Source organism: Staurois parvus, unplaced genomic scaffold (assembly GCF_062004578.1).
Source record: "Staurois parvus isolate SC_StPar_1 unplaced genomic scaffold, SC_StPar_1.0 ptg000029l, whole genome shotgun sequence".
In the NCBI taxonomy this organism is placed as follows: Eukaryota; Metazoa; Chordata; class Amphibia; order Anura; family Ranidae; genus Staurois; species Staurois parvus.
The window spans coordinates 747,583-768,556 of NW_028317825.1; the positions used below are offsets into that span (position 1 = coordinate 747,583).

Consider the following 20,974-nt stretch of genomic DNA (forward strand, 5'->3'; position numbering starts at 1 on the left):
CTGATTTGGATGTAAATACCCTCAAATTAAAGCTGACAGTCTGCAGTTAAAGCACATCTTGTTTGTTTCATTTCAAATCCATTGTGGTGGTGTATAGAGCCAAAAATGTTAGAATTGTGTCAAAGTCCCAATATTTATGGACCTGACTGTATACTTTTACTCTGCACCCCTAGACTAAATGAGCATTTAACCCTTGCAGTGTGTATTTGGGGGGGGGGGGGGCACTGCAAGGGTTCATTATATCTAATCCCAGAGTTCGGCTTTAAATCTGGAGTGGTTTTGGAAGAAGTTAGTTTATGGAGTGAAGTTCCACTTTCTGTACGATGCATTAAAGCAGCCCATTGAAATCAATCGATTGAGGCTTCTGATGCACCAAAATGTCACAAAGAAATTGAACATGCAACAAATGTTTTGCTGCAGCACACTATGCAATTAAAAATGAATGGCGCTGCCATGCATCAACGCATGTAATGCATATAACGCATGTGTCCCATTCCCACAATGCATAGATGTGAATCATCCTTCAAACCTCTTTCATAATGACCATACACACTTCAATGTTCTTGTCTGATCAATGCAAGACTTGAGTAAAATGATTAAATGGAAATATTTGAAAAGGCGATATCTTTCTTCCTATAAATTTAGACTCAATTAAAGGCTGGTTCACAACACAATTTCTTCCAGATGTGTTTGTGCATGCGCGTTGTTAATGCATTCTCTGCGTTTTGGTGCGTTTTTTTCTGCTCTTTTTTTTCATCTCAATTGAGGACACTGTGCGTTCCGGTGTGTTTTGCCACTTTCCATACAGAAATAAGCCAACATGTTCTTGCCTGCACTAGAACGCAGTACAATGGTGTGAACTAGGGTCATTGGAATCCATGGTAAACACTGTCCATGCATTTTTGATGCAGAATAAAAGTGCACTGGACTGCATGTGTTGTGAATCAGCCCTTAGAGCAGATTCAATCAATCTGAATTGAACATCCAGTGAAGAAAATTATCCATTTTGTTGCATCGATCAGTAGCACTGAGATGCTTTGCTCATGAATTTGATTGTATTTCGATTATCAGATTCTGAGGCTGCATGGCAAAAAAGAATGATTTGACCGTTAACTTAGGCTACTTTCACACTGATCCATAGCAAAAACGCATACATTTTTTTACACACATTTTTGCTGCGTTTGCGGTGCATTTTTTTTACAGGACATGTGACTCAAAAACCGCACCAAAAACACGGGTGCGTTTTTTATTTGTTTTTGCTGCGTTTTCCATTGATTTCAATAGGGAGGTGTGTTTTTTGTGCAGCAAGCAGGATTTTAAAAAATGCACCCGACCCGCAACGGATCAGTGTGAAGGGTTCCATAGGAATACACGGTCGCGCGTTTTTCTTCCGTTTATGACGCGGAAACAAGGGTCAGCGTTAAGGGTTCCATAGGCGGAAACAAGGGTCAGCGTTAAGGGTTCCATAGGAATACACGGTCGCGCGTTTTTCTTCCGTTTATGACGCGGAAACAAGGGTCAGCGTGAAGGGTTCCATAGCAATACACGGTCACGTGTTTTTCTTCCGTTTACGACGCGAAAACAAGGGTCAGTGCTAAGGGTTCCATAGGAATACACGGTCACGCGTTTTTCTTCCGTTTACGACGTGGAAACAAGGATCAGCGCGAAGGGTTCCATAGGAATACACGGTCACGCGTTTTTCTTCCGTTTACGACGCTGAAACAAGGATCAGCGCGAAGGGTTCCATAGGAATAAACGGTCACGCGTTTTTCTTCCGTTTACGACGCGGAAACAAGGATCAGCGCGAAGGGTTCCATAGGCATACACAGTCACGCATTTTTTTTCCGTTTACGACGCTGAAACAAGGATCAGCGAGAAAGCAGCCTTATGATTGTATTTTTCAATTATCACTCGCAAGGCACTTCCCATGGTGTGTCATGTTAAACGTGTTGTCAACTACATATTATTTCTATCGTCGGAGATCGATTGGAAGATAAATTGATCATTGGACATGTGTATGACCACTACCAGGCATCATTCTAGACAAGGCCAGGTCTGACCACCTCCCTCCCCATGGAAGGGCTCATTAATGGGCAGTCATGTAATGTGAGCTGACCGCGGAAGGGATCAGTGCTCTTTCCAGCCATCAGCAGCTCATTCCAGCCGAGCTCTTCCATCTAATATAAACTTAGCGCTAGACTCCGTACTGCGCATGTGCTCAGCAGCTCTTTGTTATACGAGTCGGTGAAGGCGGAAGCACGCACGCGCAGTGCTCAGGCAGTGACAAGTGTAGATAGACCGGCTAGTAGAGGAAGCTGGTGCAGTGCAGCCAGCCTGCTGGGCAGTGCAGAGACTCCCGATTCTTCCGTCTGCCTTCACAGCACCAGATCCAGGAGGATTCCCAAGGACATGCCGCTTCCCTCCTAGAATCCCACACTGACATCAGGGCTCCTCCATGCAAGGTGCCCCTTGTCCTGGATGACAGCTCGGTGCCCTGGTCCGAACCTGTGCTCTCTGAATTGCTTCCAGCTGGGTACACGATCTATGAACAGCCAGCAGGCACCTGGCATCACCTGTACACCCTGAAATCGAGGAGATCTTCCATCACCAACAAGATCTACTATGGGATCCCAGTGATCAGGCAGCACCCACTGTTGGGTCCCCAGTCACCCTCCCACAGGGCATCCTCCCAGCACTCAGCACACACTTCTTCCATCCATCAGCTCCCCTGAGCAGCAGGTGCACCATGTCAGCCGCCTTCTACCTACTGACCACCCTGGGTGGCTATCTGATCACCTCTGCCCTGCTCCTGAAATTTCCCAATCTGCTGCACAAGAGGAAACAGCAGAAGTTCCGATGTAAGCACATCTCCCACCGAGGAGGTAAGATTGCGCCTGGCATCGTACCCACCACATCAGACAGTGGCAGGCATTACATGCATTGGTAATATGAAAGGGCATTGCTCATGACCTTCTTAAAAATGCTACCTGGCTGGCTGTCATGCTGATCCTGTGGCTTCCATTCAGCAAGTCGTTCGATCAGATGTTTTGACTATACCTGCGGCTTGGCAGAGGCGGCCAGGTAACTCGCATTTTCAGGAAAACGGCAATGACAAACTACGTATTTTCGAAGTAACGGTTTCAGTTAAGCATACTTTTTGTAACTGGAATTGTATGTTTGCTTCACTAAGCTGTTGACTTATTTTTTATTTTGTCACTCTGATAAGTCATAACTTTATTAGTTGTAAATACCTGCAAACCAGAGGGAGAAATTTCAGATTAAAAAAATGTAGGCTATGCTTTTTACATTTTTTTTCATTATATCACATACGTAAGTTTTTTTTTTTTTTTTTTCATTTATCCATTTTTAGTAGTAGTAGTCGACAGAGCAGAAAAAAGTCCAATGGAGTATTTTATTTTGGGGATAAGGGGGTGGACGTTGGGTCTTTATTTTAGGGAGAAGAGGGTTCAAGTTGCGTCTTTACTTTGGGGGGACGGGTGGACAATAGGCCTTTATTTTGGGGAGAAGGGGTGGATGTTGGGTCTTTATTATGGGGAGAAGGGGTGGAGATTAGGTCTTTACTTTGGGGGTGGGTGGGAGTGGATATTAGGTCTTTATTTTCGGGATACAAGGGTGTATGCTGGGTTTTTATTTTGGGGGGAAAGGAGTGGACATTGGGTCTTTATTTTGGGCAGAATGGGATGGACATGGGGGGGAAGGTGGATATAAAATCTTTACTTTGGGGACAAGGGGTGGTTATTGGGTCTTTATTCTGTGGGGAAGGGGTGGACATTGGGTCTTTATTTTGGTGTGAAGGGTTTTTCATTGGGTTTTTATTTTGAGGAGAAGGGGTTGAGGATTGGGTCTTAATTTTACGGGAATGGGGGTGAACATTGGGTCTTTATTTTGGGTTGAAGGAGGTGGACATTGGGTCTCTATCTTGGGGAGATGGTAGTGGACAGTGGATCCTTCTTTTTTTGAGGGGGAAGGAGGTGGACATTGGGTCTTTATTGGGGGGGGGGTGGACATTGGATCCTTAATTTAGGGGAAGGGGTAGATGTTGGGTCTTTATTCTATGGAGAAGGGGTGAACGTTGCATCTTTTTTGGTGGGGAAGGGGGTGGCCATTGGGTTTTTATTTTGTAGGTAAGGAAGCGATCATTAGTTTTTTATTTTGGGGAGAAGGGGGTCCTTATTTTGAGTGAAGGGTGTTACTGCTGTTATAGGAGGGTAATAATTCACCAATTATCTGTGCTCCAGCCATATTCCAGGCTCTTTGCTGAGTGGGTGATTTGTTTTCATCTGTGACTTTATTACAGCACTTTCAGCTTTACCATAATTAACGTATTTACATAAACACATAGAATCTATAGGGAATTGACTCAGGTATTAATGGTAAACTATCAGGAGTACGTAGAGCATTTACAGACAGAAATTCATCTAATTCTCATAACATTAACATTGTGTCACCTTAGCAAAGTCACCAAAAGCCTGCAGTGGAAAAACTGAAGATTTAAAGGTCCCTAGAGACTCGTTCTGCAGTATTAGCAAGAGCTTCAACCAAAGTGCTGCGTTATCACTTTAAGAATATGAATCTCCCTGCCCATACCACATATGACCTGACTGTATAAACATCTGGATAAATGATATTAGTAATTCCTATTATTCCTGGTATTGTCAAACGTGCTCATTCATAATACTGTCTCGTGTATGTGACACATTAGATTGTGGAGTACAGTTTGCCAATGTAGTCTGTCTTGCCTAGTATGACATTGGATTGTGTGTACCATCAGATGTGAACACCTGCTCTTTCTGCATCAACCAGAAGACAAGGCGTCAGTTTATCTGTGCAAACACTTGATTTCCCATGTACAATTAGACCAGCTGCAGTGCCATTCAGTTAGATGTAATGTGATAGAGGGCCCAGATGTAGTGCACAGTGCACCAGATATGTCAAACTCAACTTCACCCAGGTGGACAGCCACGTCACATCTATATATGAAAGAAAAAGGTTTGTGTTACCAGCTATTATTGCAGACCTTTTTTTTATATAGCGCACAACAGTCCTTGCCCTCAAAAAGCTAACTGTGTAAGGTCCTTATTCACATCAGTCCCTGCCCCCAAGGAGCTTAATATCTAAGGTTCCTATCTCACATGCATGCACACACATACTAGGGTCAATTTAGACAGGAGACAATCAACCAGTATATCTTTGGATGGAAACCCATGAAAGCACAGGGAGAACATGCATACTCCATGCAGATAGTGTCCTGGCTGGGATTTGAACTGAGGAATTCAAGAAGTCCCATACCAGATTATCTTGTTATTTTTCTAATACAATATATAATTACCTGCTGGTAATGGACAACGCAACTAATTGGTATTTTTCATTCATGAGGCTAAATATGGCGGCACTTTCTTTCCTTTACCAGTCATCTCAAAGCCCATTGAACCCTTGTGATTATTACAGTAATTCCGGCTGCATATACAGTAAGAAATCTGATGTTACTTTACTTTGTGTTGCACCCAGGGTTAACATATTATTTGCTGGTAGCACATAGGAGAGTCTGACCACTGCTTTCACACACGCAGCAGCAGCCAGGCTCTCCAGTGGCCTGACACTTCCCCCAAACACTGCTGCAGTCAGCAATAGTCCCTCCGTGAGCAGTGCTATTGTTTGGAGCAGTGTTCAGATGTCAAGCCAATGTAGAGCTTTGTGTGAGAGCAGCTGTCTGACTGTGCTGTGTGTTGCCACCATAGGGTTTACAGTAATAAATCATGATGGTTTAATTGGGTTTTTACATAGGATTGGTATTAATATTTATAGATTAAGGCCTCATGCACACAGGACGTCAAAAAAAAAAAAAAAAAAAAAAAAAAAAAACTGTCCTAGAAGCCACCCCCCTGGCAGCAGCGTTTTTGCAGAAAAATGCCTGACGCTTTTACAAGCGTTTAGATGCGTTTACAAGCGTCAAGCACTTGGTCACTGATTCATTTCATTGTCCAAAATGATCATTTATTCTATAATTTATTTATTTAAACATTTTTGGTACGTGAGGCCACCAATCAGATGGAAATGCAAACCGTGAAACTTGCATGTAAAATCAGCAATAGGCAGGGCTTTTTTTTTCTAGGTGCAGGAACTCCCCCCTTCTGAATCACTTCTCGTGTCCTTCCCTCTACCCGCCTCCAACCACAGTCCCTTGGTTCCACCCCTACCCACCTCCTAGTACTGCTCCTTACAGAAAATACACAGCCAAGTATAATTTGGTGGTACTAAATAATTTGTATGGAATTTGTTAATAACAAAAAGCAGTAAAATAAACCCCCGGTAATAGACTCCCCCAAGTAACAGAATAGCACCAACAGACCCCCAACAGCAACAACAGATCTCCTATTGGCCAGCATCAATACACTTTCCAGCAGCCAGCAACAATGGACCCTTCCTCAACAGTAGATCCCTTCCAGCAGCAATAGATCCCCCACTAACTGCAATAGACCTCCTCAGCAACAATAGACCATCATTATTATTATACAGGATTTATATAGCGCCAACAGTTTGCTCAGCACTTTACAATATAACGGGAGACAATACAGCAACAATACAGTTCAGTATAGGAGGGCCATGCTCCTTGGAGTTTACAATCTAGGAGGGAGGGGCATGAAAAAATAGATCCCCTCCAGTGACAGTAGATCCCCCCCCAGCAGCCAGCATCAATAAACTTTCCACCACACCTCAACACCCCTTGCCATTACATACATTCAGTGCTGGAGGTGCCGGAACTGCTTTCCCCTGTGTTCCTGCTGAACAAAAATTCCTGTCAATAGGTATCTTTGGACTTTATTGTTTTCATTGCAACTTTCATTGTAGTAGTTTTAATTGTAACTCTTACAGCATTTTTGTAAGAAATGTGTGAAATGTCCAGGTTTCTCATAGCTTTACTTTCTTTGGTTCCACTTGTTTATTTCCCTTTCTATGTCCTATGCTCTCATGGAATGTTTTTGTTTTGCCACCTTCATATATAGCTGGTGTACAGGTAGAACTCCATCCTACCAAAACTAAAGATTCTGAGTTCAAATCATTTGTGTTATGTTTAGTCCCTGCTAGATAGTTGTTGAGTTTCCCCTTAACGAGACAGCCACAATATAACACACAAAAATTGGACACAAGATATTTTATATATATATATATATATATATATATATATATAGAAAAACTTAAATGGAGGCGACTTTGCATTGAAGTCAATGGAACGCAGGTTTTCATTGAAGTCAGTTATTATCTGCACTTTTTTTTTTTTTTAATCTATCGGCAAAACGCCAATAACCTTATTTTCGTCTGAAAATTTTCGGTGAATGAGATATCGGTGCATCACTACTTGGTATCAAAACATAATCTAGAGGGGATAGGTTCCATAACCTTTTAGCCACTGTCAAGAGCAGTGGTGGTCAAATTACATGATATAGGAGCTTTATGTTTGACCCCCTGAACTACAGAGACTGCAGACACGCAACAGGTGATGATTAAAGACTATGAATATGCTACAGGAGATGGTCATATACTGCAAACATACTATAGGAGTGGGACAGAGATTGCAGACGTGCTGCGGGAGATGGGCGGAGGCTGCAGACGTGCTGCGGGAGATGGTCGGAGGCTTTTTTTTTCTAATCCAATCATCCCTGTCAGACTGCATAGCCAGTTCCCGACCTCACATTTCACTACTGAAGTTAAAGGATAAGTTCACCTTTTGGACAAAAATAATACATTTTTTAAGGATGTCTGTGAATGAATGACATGGCAGTGTGTGCAGAGCCCCGCACAGCCACGCTGTTTTAAAATTTTACAGATAGTATGGGCAGAATTCTCCCAGTAGTATCTGTCAGAGGGTGGGGGCTGCTGCAGCTATGGGAAAATGTTACATATTCCGCCCTAAAAACGGGTGCAACGTGTAATATGTTCCCAAACGTGAACTTATCCTTTAAATTAAAAGGACCACCCCAACTGGCTAATGAAAGGCCAGCAAAACACTGATCTGGTCAGCCCTGGGTTTTTAATTTTAAAAAGCCCACTCCCTGTAAGAACGTTAACAAATATATCCAAGGTCAATGTAGTACTTTGATCCTGGGGAATGAATCTGATTGTCCTTGGGAGACTAGAAGGAATTTTTTTCATACTGTACAATGTGCCAAACTGGCAACCGTTACACCTGTTTTTGTTTTTCCTCTAGACCACTGCTTTCCAAACTGAAGCCCAGGGGCTGGATGTGGCCTATGGGGCGTAATTTCTTCCACTGACACCAACAAATGGGCACAATTTCTCTCTGTGACACCAAAGATGGGTCATTGTTACTCCCACTGATGCTGGGACATTTTCTACCTCCAATGGCCATAGTTTGGCCCCCCTTTCTAAACAAAGGCCTTTTGTTTAGAAAGTCTGGAGACCTTGATCAAAGTTTGGGTATTACTTTGATGCTGAGTTTTCCAACTGTCCTATGTAACTATGTAGGTAACTATGACACACAGTATGCCAAAAAATACATTCTAACAGCTGCACCAAGATGTCTGAGTCAGATACAACTGATCCACCACAGTAGTAACACAGCAAGACCTCATGCAGCCCTTGACTGCCAGCTGGGAATGTTATGCCTTTTTGGCTTTGCTACTCTTTGGAGAATACAAAGAAACAAATCATACAGACCTCTTGAAGAACTGTACATGTGCACTACAGCTGTGTTTTAACTTTTAACTGGGAACTTCCAATTTACGTTAACACAGCTAATCGTGTTAGTATGATGTAGCAGAAATAGCAGAGATATGTGTGCCTGGCATAAGCATAGACTGATCAGCTAAAGTAACCTTTCTCAACCTTTCTACCCCAGAGGAACCCTTGAAATAATTTTCAGGTCTTGGGGAACCCCAGCTAAAAATACTCATTGGGAGTCATTGGGAAGAATGCTCCTCTTACAGACAGCTAAACAAATCTGCCAAGTGGCATTGAACCTGGAACTATGCCGGCACCATCAGGCCAATTGGGCATAGCTCAAGGAACCCCTAACAACCTTCAGGGGACCACTGGAGTTCCAATGGACCTTGGTGGAGAATGGTTGAGCTTAAGTGTGTACAGTGAAGTGGATTTTCAGGTTTGTGTCTAAGGCTACTTTCTCAGAGGTGAGTAGCACTGGTTTAAATGATAGTGTTTCAACCACCTGTAAGTGGCTAGCTGCGGCTGCTGAGCCCTCTGCACTTTAATGAGAGGTCGGCCATGGCTGCAGCTATCTGTGAATGTCCACCAAGCCAACATTTACCTGCAATGATCGCTGCTGGAAGTACACAAAGTGCAGCCATAGATAGCTTCTGCCACCGCCGACCTGTCATTGAAGTGTACAGATAGCCACTTACAGGTGGCTGAAAGATCTGTAGTAATCAGCAGATTCCTGCCGCTGTCATTCACTCTGGCATTTTTCACCTGTGCAGATGTAACCTAAAGGCAAGCATGTTGTTACAGCTTAGGGCAAAAAAAAAGCTGCATTAACCCTTTCACTGCTAGAGCCGATTTTGGATATTATTTTATTTTTTTGCATACCTGTTTAAAAAAAACATTTTATGCCTGAAGATTACACAAAACCCCCCAAAACATATATTTTCTGAAAGCAGACATCCTAGAGACTCACATAGTAGTTGTTCCAATTTTTTATGTCATGCAATATTACCCCAAAGATCTAGGAAACACAAAATTTCAGTAAAAAAACACACTAAAGTGAATTTTAGGGCAAATGCAATAAATTACCCAAATTTTTATGTGTGCCTATGAAATGGCGTCAAACGTCAGTACCCTATATTTTCTATAGGTGACACTTCAAAAGCCCCTATAGGTCATCAGTTAACATTATGCTAGAATTGTTGCTCTCACTTTCGTCCACTCTCCTCTCTCCCCTCCATTTACCGGCATCCGCCATGGTGCTCCCCAGGCCTGCAGATGGGCAAACAGGACCCGGATACATGGTGGGAGCGCATGTTGGGGGGGGGGGGGCATCGGAGGGTTGAGGAATCGATTAGGTGATAGTGCAGCTGCCTAACTGCTTCCACCTGGCAGACAGGAGTCTGCCTGTCAGTTTTGTATGCAATTTGGTGGCTGCAGCCACCTGATTGTGTATAGAACCCCCGCTTTCAGGTCTGTATGGTGTATGGACCTGGCAAGATAAGGGTTAAAGTGGACCTGAATTCACAAAAAGGGACGATCTGCTATGTGATTTGCTATGATTAGCATCTAGAAATGCTAACTGTGTCTAGGCAATACCCTGAAAAATGTACTTTTTGTCTCAAATTCCACATGAAAAAAAGCAGTGCGTTTCCTGGTATACGAAAGTGCCTAGACACTCCCGTGTCTGTAGATAACTTGATATCTGTAGTGGGAGATCATCGAAGGCACTGCTACCTGTGACTGCTAGTCACACCAGATTTTGGGGAGCTTGAAGATGTATTTTATTATACTGCTTGCTGGAGTGGAATCTGCACCCTGCATGCATCTCCCTGCTTCTGCTACATTCATTCTGTGAATGTGGGCTTTGTCAACCTCTCTTGCTGCTTATGGAATATTCTACACCAGTCATCAGATCACCCTTCATCAGGGAATATTTATCTTTACAAGAAAAGAAATCCATGATCCCTTGCCAAGATGGTTGCCCTCACCCAGAGACACAGTGTAGAACTAGGCATGGTAGGCCACTATGGGGGAAAGATCAGCTGCAGAGAGCCTACAGGCAATACTGGTGACTAGTCCTTTTGTACTTTTTTGCTTACTTTTTCTGGGCAGAGCTTCTAGAGTTAAGGTCCTCAGAGAAATTTGTCAGTGGGTATTTTATTTATTTCATTAGGACTTTTTCAAGGTTATATCAAGTCTAAAGATTTTCTATATACAGTATAGTTTGTTCTTATGTTTCCTTTTTTTTTTTTTTTTTCCTTTTATGTACTTGGATGTAGGCTACATATGCCTATTGTATTCACAAGCTCTGTTTCCTGCTTTGCAATACTACACAGTGGTTGAGTTTACGTCTCCCTCTAACATTTCTCTGAGTCAGCACATTTTTTAAAAACAATGCACTTCTCCTGGGGCTATCTTATTTTAACAGCTGTTCAGCATGGAGGTGTATAGTATAGCAGGCCATATACTACTAGAATTTTATTCCAATTTTTTTTTTTTCACTTTTTACGAGTGTTTGGTGTTCTAATCATTAGTGGGGGTCAAATGGACCATCCTTTGTCACGGTAAAGACGAGGAAATTTGAAGGAGCAGGATGGAAATTTGTTTTTCAAATTAATTTCTAGCAGCGTTTACGGTTTTTATTTAGATAAGTCCATTGATTCCAAAATCAAATGTCACAAGGAAATGAAGCTCTGAAGTACTTTTAAACAACAAACAGTACATCAAGTCATTGAATGTACTGAGAATTTTCATACGAATGTTCGTATGAACATCTACTAGTGTGTGGCCAGTTTGTTTCACTGTGGTGAAATACAAATACCCTTCTAGGAGGCTCAGAAGGTGTAAGGGGGCAAAGCTGAGTTTGCATATGGCTTAAGCTGATTATTTCTGGATCTTCTAATCTTTTGATATCTGTCACTGAAGGTAACCTTCATTTTTTAATCTTACGTTTCGTCTGAATCTTCTAGGTTTGTTGGAGGTTTATGTAAAGGTGCTATTTCACTAAAAATGTTCATTAGCAGAAATAAAGCTGCAAGACTGTGAGAGTGATGGGTGGACCTTTTGGAATAATAAATCTTTACATTACTGTATGTCGAGCCCAAACTTACTTATGCAGGCCATACAGGGGTCAAATTCCGAACTAATTTTCTTTAGAAAATCAGAAATTTTGTACATTTTGTTTTTTTTTTATTCCGATGGTGCCACCATTGTTTTCGAAATTCAACCAACTAAGCCTTCAATTTCTCCTTATGTTGCTACAGAAAAGAATTTTTGTGGCCCAAGAATTTTCTTTTCTTCCCAGGTCACAGCTTTATATTTCTTGCATGATTCTCCCATCATTGATTCGAAATTCGTCTGTTTTTAAAAAAAATTTCCAACATGCCCGATCACTCAAATTCGATGGTCACACGAAAATCGGCTGTTTCTGTGACCCACTAATGGTGCAAAATGTGAACGAAAATTCTTAGAGATTTTCGAAAGAAAATTCTTTCGTAATTCGACCAGTGTATGGCCGGATTTAGACTCTGTTCACACCTATGCGGTTTGCTTTTTGTCGATTTTTGCAGTGCTTTTTGCAATTCGTTTGGCTTTTTTTTTTTTTCTACACGCGTTTTTGATGCGTTTTGATTTGTGTTCAGCTCTTCTTTCTTTTTTTTTTTTTTTTTAAAGTGGGATTTTTTTTTTTTTTGCTGGGCAGAATAAAAATGCAAAAACGCACTACCTTGCATTTCAGCAGATTCTCCATTGAACTCTATTGTAGCAAAAACACTGCTTTTTGCTTTTAAAAAAGTCCCTGACCCTTTCCAAAAATGCAGCAGCTCAAAAAAAGCATAGATGTAAACATGTTCCGTAGGAAACCATGTTAAATGGATTATAGTACGTTTCTGCAGAAAGCACTAAAAAACGCATTGGTTTGAGCGGAGCCTTAGAGTAAATAAGTACATATTTTTTTTAGGGCAAGCCAGGCTTTCTTTTGGTGATTTTTATATTGCAAAATATATTTTTTGATCTAAAAAAATATATATATTACCGGTATATGAATATATTTTTAAGCAAACCATTCACAAAACATCTTACAAACCTAAAAAACACTTTTCTACTTTGATTAGTGTTAGTTTAAAAGAAAATCATGTTACTATGGATAAAGTGTATATTTTATTTAAAACATTTCCCACTTAAAAATAACACACAAATTATGATTCTGGTACAAAGCATTGCAAAGTTGTTAATAAAGGCTTTTTTGTTTTCAATTTTTGCCCTGTTTTTATGTGACAAATGAACAGACGACATTAATAAAAACGAAAAAGTGTAAGTATTATTGGTTAAAAAAATACCAAAAAAAGCAGGAAAATGATTTAGGGGAGATGGGGAACTAGTTAATTAGTCTTCATGCACACTTGATGTTTTTACAGCTGCTGTTGAAATCCTGCAGTGCCCACAAGTTCCCTCTGCTCAAGAAAGCACATGTTCAGGCCCATCTAAAGTTTGCCACTGAACATCTGAATGATGCAGAGGAGGACTAGTTGAAAATGTTGTGGTGAGACTAAAATCGAGCTCTTTGGGAATAACTCAACTCGATGTGTTTGGAGGAGGAGGAATGCTGCCTATGACCCCAAGAACACCATCCCAACTGTCAAACATGGTGGTGGAAACATTCTGCTTTGGGGGCGTTTTTCTGCTAAGGAGACAAGACAAATGCACCGCACCGTCAAAGGGACAATAGATGGAGCAATGTATCGTCAAATATTGGGGGAGAACCTTTCTTCCCTTAACCAGGGCATTGAAAATGGGTCGTGGATGGGTGTTCCAGCATGACAATGACCCAAAACACACGGCCAAGGCAACTAAGGAGTGGCTCAAGAAGAAGCACATTAAGGTCCTGGAGTGGCCTAGCCAGTCTCCAGACCTTAATCCGATTGAAAATCTGTGGAGGGAGCTGAAAGTTCGAGTTGCCAAATGCCAGCCAGCTGAACCTTAATGACTTGGAGAGGATCTGCCAAGTGGAGTGGGCCAAAATCCCTCCTGAGATGTGTGCAAACCTGGTGGCCAATTACAGGAAACATCTGACCTCTGTGATTGCCAACAAGGGATTTGCCACCAACTACTAAGTCATGTTTTGTGAAGGGGATCAAATACTTATTTCCCTCATGAACATGCAAATCAGTCCATAATTTGTTAGCCATGTACTTCTTTTGAATTTTTGTTGCTATTCTGTCTCTCAGTGATACAATACACCTACCATTCGATTTTTAGACTGATCATTTCTTTGTGAGTGGGCAAACATTCAAAATCAGCAGGGGATCAAATACTTATTTCCTTCACTGTACATACTACTATGCCTGTTTAGGGAGACTTACAGTACAATAGTGGTAGTGTGATAAAGGGGACTATTATTTTGTTTGCAGTATGGTTCATTGACCTCCAATGCAAAATACTAGGTGTCGCAGAAGAAAGCTTGCTAAACTGGGAGACTCCATCAAAATGTCACTCTGGGGTCCTCATCTTTGTATTTCTCCACCGTACATTGTAGTACTCTTTTGAACTTTGATACTGTTGGGAAAACAAAAAGACATAATATGAAATGCCTCTTTAATTCTCATGAAGTTATGAAGGTAGACATAACCTTGAATAAACACAATGTATGCGTCACAGTATGTTATCCAGCTGTAGAATGTGTCCACAGACAAAAGTGGTTTACATTTAGAGCAGCAAATGTTACATTTAATTTATAAGATGTAGTACACACAAATGAGTAGAATGTGTGAGCACAAATTTAGTATCAAGGTCAGAGCCTATAGGGACTGAATGTTTAAGGCAGGCAAGGTTTTACCCTTCAGATTAAAAGCAATAATAATTTCAATAACTATAAGGACAGTGTATATATATAATATATATATACATACAGTTGTGTTCAAAATAATAGCAGTCAGACATCACTAACCTGATCAATCACTGTTTTTGGTAGAAATGATATTTCTACATGGCTAATAATTTACTAGCAGGTGTAGTAGAGTAATAGAAATCCAACAGACCCAACAGTCACGGCATGCATGCTGCTGATTCTGTGTAATTGAATCACTAATTGAAAGGGGCATGTTCAAAATAATAGCAGTGTGGAGTTCTATTAGTGAGGTCATTCATTCTTTGAAAAACAGGTGGCAATTATTGCCCTTATTTAGGGAAGGAAGGCAGTAAATGTTGTACATGCTGGTTACAGTGGATTTCTCTCTGAAATTGTGAGGAAAATGGGTCGTTCCAGACATTGTTCAGAAGAACAGCGTACCTTGATTAAAAAGTTGACTGGAGAGGGGGAAACCTATAAGGAAGTGCAGAAAATGATAGGCTGCTCAGCTAAAATGATCGCAAATGCTTTAAAATGGCAACCAAAACCTGGAAGACGTGGAAGAAAGCGAAAAACTACCATTCGAATGGATAGAAGAATAGCCAAAATGGCAACTACTCAGCCAACAATCAGCTCCACGAAGATCAAGGAAGGTCAAAAGTTAACTGTGAGTACTGTTACAATTAGAAGACGCCTATGTGAAGCCAAGCTATCTGCAAGCAGCCCCCGCAAAGTCCCACTGTTGAAAAAAAGACATGTGCTGAAGAGGTTACAATTTGCCAAAGAGCACATTGACTGGCCTAAAGAGAAATGGCGCAACATTTTGTGGACTGATGAAAGTAAGATTGTTCTTTCTGGGTCTAGTGGGCGGAGACAGTTTGTCAGACGACCCCCAAACACTGAATTCAAGCCACAGTACACTGTGAAGACAGTGAAGCATGGTTGCGCAAGCATCATGATATGGGGATGTTTCTCATACTGCGGTGTTGGGCCTATTTATCGCATACCAGGGATCATGGATCAGTTTGAATACATCAGAATGCTTGAAAAGGTCATGCTGCCTTATGCTGAAGAGGAAATGCCCTTGAAATGGGTGTTCCAACAAGACAACGACCCCAAACACACCAGTAAATGTGCAACATCTTGGTTCCAGACCAACAAGATTGACGTTATGGAGTGGCCAGCCCAATCCCCGGATCTTAATCCAATAGAAAACTTGTGGGGTGACATAAAAAATGCAGTTTCTGAGGCAAAACCAAGAAATAGAGAAGAACTGTGGAACGTAGTCCAATCATCCTGGGCTGGAATACCTGTTCACAGGTGCCAGAAGTTGGTTGACTCCATGCAACACAGATGTACAGCAGTTCTCAGAAACAGTGCTTATACAACTAAATATTAAGTGATTCAAAGGAAAGCAAAATCTTCAAACATTTTTCAGTTTATATAGTGAAAGTTTGAGTTTGTAAAGACTGCTATTTTTTTGAACAGTCTAATATTCACTTTTCTTCAATTTGTTTAGAGGAACAGCACAAATTTGATCTATTTTTCTTCATGTTTTGATTTGGAATAGAATGTGTAGTGTTCCCAATGCATTAGTGTGTATGAAAATAAAAGCTATTAGAAGGATTTTGAGCTTTATTCACTTTTTTCAACACACTATTATTTTGAACACAACTTTATATATAATGTGTTTATATACACGTGTGTGTGTGTGTATATACAGTCAGGTCCATAAATATTGGAACATCGACACAATTCTAACATTTTTGGCTCTATAAACCACCACAATGGATTTGAAATGAAACAAACAAGATGTGCTTTAACTGCAGACTGTCAGCTTTAATCTGAGGGTATTTACATCCAAATCAGGTGAACGGTGTAGGAATTACAACAGTTTGCATATGTGCCTCCCACTTGTTAAGGGACCAAAAGTAATGGGACAATTGGCTTCTCAGCTGTTCCATGGCCAGGTGTGTGTTATTCCCTCATTATCCCAATTACATTGAGCAGATAAAAGGTCCAGAGTTCATTTCAAGTGTGCTATTTGCATTTGGAATCTGTTGCTGTCAACTCTCAAGATGAGATCCAAAGAGCTGTCACTATCAGTGAAGCAAGCCATCATTAGGCTGAAAAAACAAAACAAACCCATCAGAGAGATAGCAAAAACATTAGGCGTGGCAAAAACAACTGTTTGGAATATTCTTAAAAAGAAGGAACGCACCGGTGAGCTCAGCAACACCAAAAGACCCGGAAGACCACGGAAAACAACTGTGGTGGATGACCGAAGAATTCTTTCCCTGGTGAAGAAAACACCCTTCACAACAGTTGGCCAGATCAAGAACACTCTCCAGGAGGTAGGTGTATGTGTGTCAAAGTCAACAATAAAGAGAAGACTTCACCAGAGTGAATACAGAGGGTTCACCACAAGATGTAAACCTTTGATGAGCCTCAAAAACAGGAAGGCCAGATTAGAGTTTGCCAAACGACATCTAAAAAAGCCTTCACAGTTCTGGAACAACATCCTATGGACAGATGAGACCAAGATCAACTTGTACCAGAGTGATGGGAAGAGAAGAGTATGGAGAAGGAAAGGAACTGCTCATGATCCTAAGCATACCACCTCATCAGTGAAGCATGGTGGTGGTATTGTCATGGCGTGGGCATGTATGGCTGCCAATGGAACTGCTTCTCTTGTATTTATTGATGATGTGACTGCTGACAAAAGCAGCAGGATGAATTCTGAAGTGTTTCGGGGAATATTATCTGCTCCTATTCAGCCAAATGCTTCAGAACTCATTGGACGCCGCTTCACAGTGCAGATGGACAATGACCCAAAGCATACTGCAAAAGAAACCAAAGAGTTTTTTAAGGGAAAGAAGTGGAATGTTATGCAATGGCCAAGTCAATCACCTGACCTGAATCCAATTGAGCATGCATTTCACTTGCTGAAGACAAAACTGAAGGGAAAATGCCCCAGGAACAAGAAGGAACTGAAGACAGTTGCAGTAGAGGGCTGGCAGAGCATCACCAGGGATGAAACCCAACGTCTGGTGATGTCTATACGTTCCAGACTTCAGGCTGTAATTGACTGCAAAGGATTTGCAACCAAGTATTAAAAAGTGAAAGTTTGATTTATGATTATTATTCTGTCCCATTTACTTTTGGTCCCTTAACAAGTGGGAGGCACATATGCAAACTGTTGTAATTCCTACACCGTTCACCTGATTTGGATGTAAATACCCTCAAATTAAAGCTGACAGTCTGCAGTTAAAGCACATCTTGTTCGTTTCATTTCAAATCTATTGTGGTGGTGTATAGAGCCACAAATTTTAGAATTGTTTTGATGTCCCAATATTTGTGGACCTGACTGTATGTATGTATGTGTGTGTGTGTGTGTGTGTGTGTGTGTGTGTGTGTGTGTGTGTGTGTGTGTGTATTACAAACTGCTCCAAAAAATTAAAGGTACACTTTTTAATCAGAGTATAGCATCAAGTCAGTTAAACTCCTGGAATATTGATCTGGTCAGTTAAGTAGCAGAGGGGGTTGTTAGTCAGTTTCAGCTGCTTCGGTGTTAATGAATTTACCAACAGGTGCACTAGATGGGCAACAATGAGATGACCTCCATACAGGAATGTTTTTACAGGTGGAGGCCACTGCCATTTTTTTTCCCTACTCGTCTTCTGACTGTTTCACTTGTTTTTGTATTTGGCTAGGGTCAGTGTCACTATTAGTAGCATGAGGCCATACCTGGACCCTACAGAGGTTGCACAGGTAGTTCAACTCCTCCAGGATTGCACATCAATACATGCCATTGCCAGAAGGTTTGCTGTGTCTCCCAGCACAGTCTTCAGAACATGAAGGAGATTCCAGGAGACAGGCAGTTACTCTAGGAGAGCTGGACAGGGCCGTAGAAGGTCCTTAACCCATCAGCAGGACTGGTATCTGCTCCTTTGTGAAAGGAGGAACAGGATGAGCACTGCCATGGCCCTACAAAATGACCTCCAGCAGGCCTCTGGTGTGAATGTCTCAGACCAAACAATCAGAAACAGACTACATGAGGGTGGCCTGAGGGCCCAACGTCCTCTAGGGGGCCCTGTGCTCACTGCCCAGCACTACAAGCTCAATTTGGCGTTTGCCATTGAACACCAGAATTTGCAGGTCTACTACTGGCGCCCTGTGCTTTTCACAGATGAGAGCAGGTTCACTCTGAGCACATGTGACAGAGGTGAAAGGGTCTGGAGAAGCCGCGGAGAACGTTCTGCTGCCTTTAACATCGTTCAGCATGATTGTTTTTGTGGTGGGTCAGCGATGGCATGGGGAGGCATATCCATGGAGGGACGCAAAGACCTCTACAGGCTAGACAATGGAATATTTCAACAATTCTGTTTTCACTTTTGTCATTATGGGTTACTGAGTGTACATTAAGGAGAAAAAGAAAATGATAGTGGCTGTAGTATTGGGCTGCAACATAATGAAAAAAGTGAAGGGATTCTGAATACTTTCTGATTGTATTGTGTGTGTGTGTGTGTGTGTGTGTGTGTGTGTGTGTGTGTTTGCATATACATACAGTCTCCAGTTTTTAAAAAATGAGATAAACACTGATGGAGTCTAAAGAAATACGTTGTGTTGTCTGTATGGTTTTGTGTAATGACTTTTTGTAATGGCAGACATTACATCTGGTGAGTAGCGTCTTGTGTATAGCTTTCCTTGACCTCAGTTGCAAATTTTTCTCTCAACATTGAGCAGATATGTTTGGGAAAGAAGAAAGCTAGTGTCAGAAACGTAACAACCAAAATAAACCGCAAAATGCATTGAATGAAAATTGATTTTTTGCAGACAGTTGTATCAATAGCCTCCCTTTTTTTTTTTTTTTTTTTTTTAGAACTTGGTGTAGCTCTGCAAGCTGTAAGCTTTGTTTATAATAAACTTGACAGCTTGCATGTGAGCAGATCACTATGTCATAGTGATCACATGATCAGGAACTACACTGATTGTTTAATGATCATTCGTAAATAATGGAGCTGTCAGAGCCAATGTGGTCTGCTAGGTAGCAGCAGGCTCCTGTACACACTGCTAGCTTTCAAAACGGGTGACATAATTGAACTTTTCCCTTGGGGTTGTGTAGAGACGTGTAGTTGGCAAGGGGTTACAGCATAAAAAGTGCAGTTTCCTAGAAAAATCAGAATGGCATGTTATGCTGTTCCACAATGATTTCTTGTAACAGATCAGAAGCTGCAGGAAGGATTTAGCACCTGTATGAGTTTAGCTAAGCTCCCTAATCTACCCTGTTAAGCCGGCCATAGACCGATCAAAATTCGGCCTGTTCAGCAGAAACCGTTGATTGCCTTTACTGCAACCAGCCTGATGGGTTTTTTTTTTTTTTCATGCGATCACTGCTGGTAGCTATAACCGCAGCAGTGATCATTGTAGTCTGCTGGTGGGGAAAGCTCCCTGCGTTCCCCACCAGCAGAACACAATAGCGCTGCTGGAGGGCTTCCCCCATCAATACTGACTGTGTTGATGGGGGAATTGAGCAATGTTCTTTTCTTCAACCCGTGGTCAAAGGAAAGAAAATTGCATAATGTATGGCCTGCCTTAGATATGATCCCAGCTAGACAATTATGGAAAGCTAATTTACTAGATATCTAACACCTTCCTAGTTGTATTCCATGATATTTACTTACTGCACACATGATCTCTCCTCCAGTTATATCAGCAACTTTATGTGAGATAATGAAAAAGTGAAACATTTGGTCATGTCAGATGACCGATCTGCCAATATATGTCATATTTACCGTGTGCTGGCTAAACAGTACTGAGAAACATCTGATCATGTCAGATGACACATCTACAAATATATGTCAGATTAGATCTCACCTTTCTTAATCCTCTTTTGAGGCTCCATGCACACTTGCAGGTGTTTTTATATAAACTCAAAAAATGCTAGAATAAAATGATCAATGAAAACACTGATAATAGAATTTTTGTGCCGGCTTGTAGTAGCATTTCAGTAGCATTTAGAACCGTTATCGTTTTTACAGTACATGAAGTACAAAAAAACACACTTGGAAAAAAAAGCTGTTAAGAACGTTTAGGAGTATTTGTTTTTTTTTTGTTTGTTTTTTTTTTCTGCTGGAAAAATGCTCAAGCTTGAAAAATGCTTCTAGCATAAAATGGTGTGCATGGACACTTAGGGGGTTATTTACTATAACTGGAGAGTGCAAAATCCTTAGCAGCTCTGCATAGAAATCAATCACCTTCCAGGTTTTTATGCCAAAGCTTAATTGAACAAGCTGAAGTTAGTCACAAACAGAACTTTCTTTTGGTGATATTTAATCGCCACTGGATGTTTTATTTTTTGCACTATAAACAAAAAAAGAGCAACAAAAATTAAAGGTTTTTCTTTCTTTTATAAACATTTTCGCCGTC

The 20,974-nt window shown here is 41.2% G+C and overlaps 1 protein-coding gene across 1 annotated transcript in view; it reads left to right on the top strand.

Annotated features, from left to right (window-relative positions):
- The first annotated feature begins 2,256 nt into the window (after positions 1-2,256).
- GDPD1 (glycerophosphodiester phosphodiesterase domain containing 1) overlaps positions 2,257-20,974 on the top strand; it is a 110,831-nt gene continuing 92,113 nt past the window's right edge. Inside the window, exon 1 of the mRNA XM_089656995.1 lies at positions 2,257-2,882. Coding sequence (XP_089513121.1) covers positions 2,747-2,882 — 136 coding nt within the window. The 5' untranslated portion in view covers positions 2,257-2,746. The remainder of the gene's footprint in view (positions 2,883-20,974) is intronic.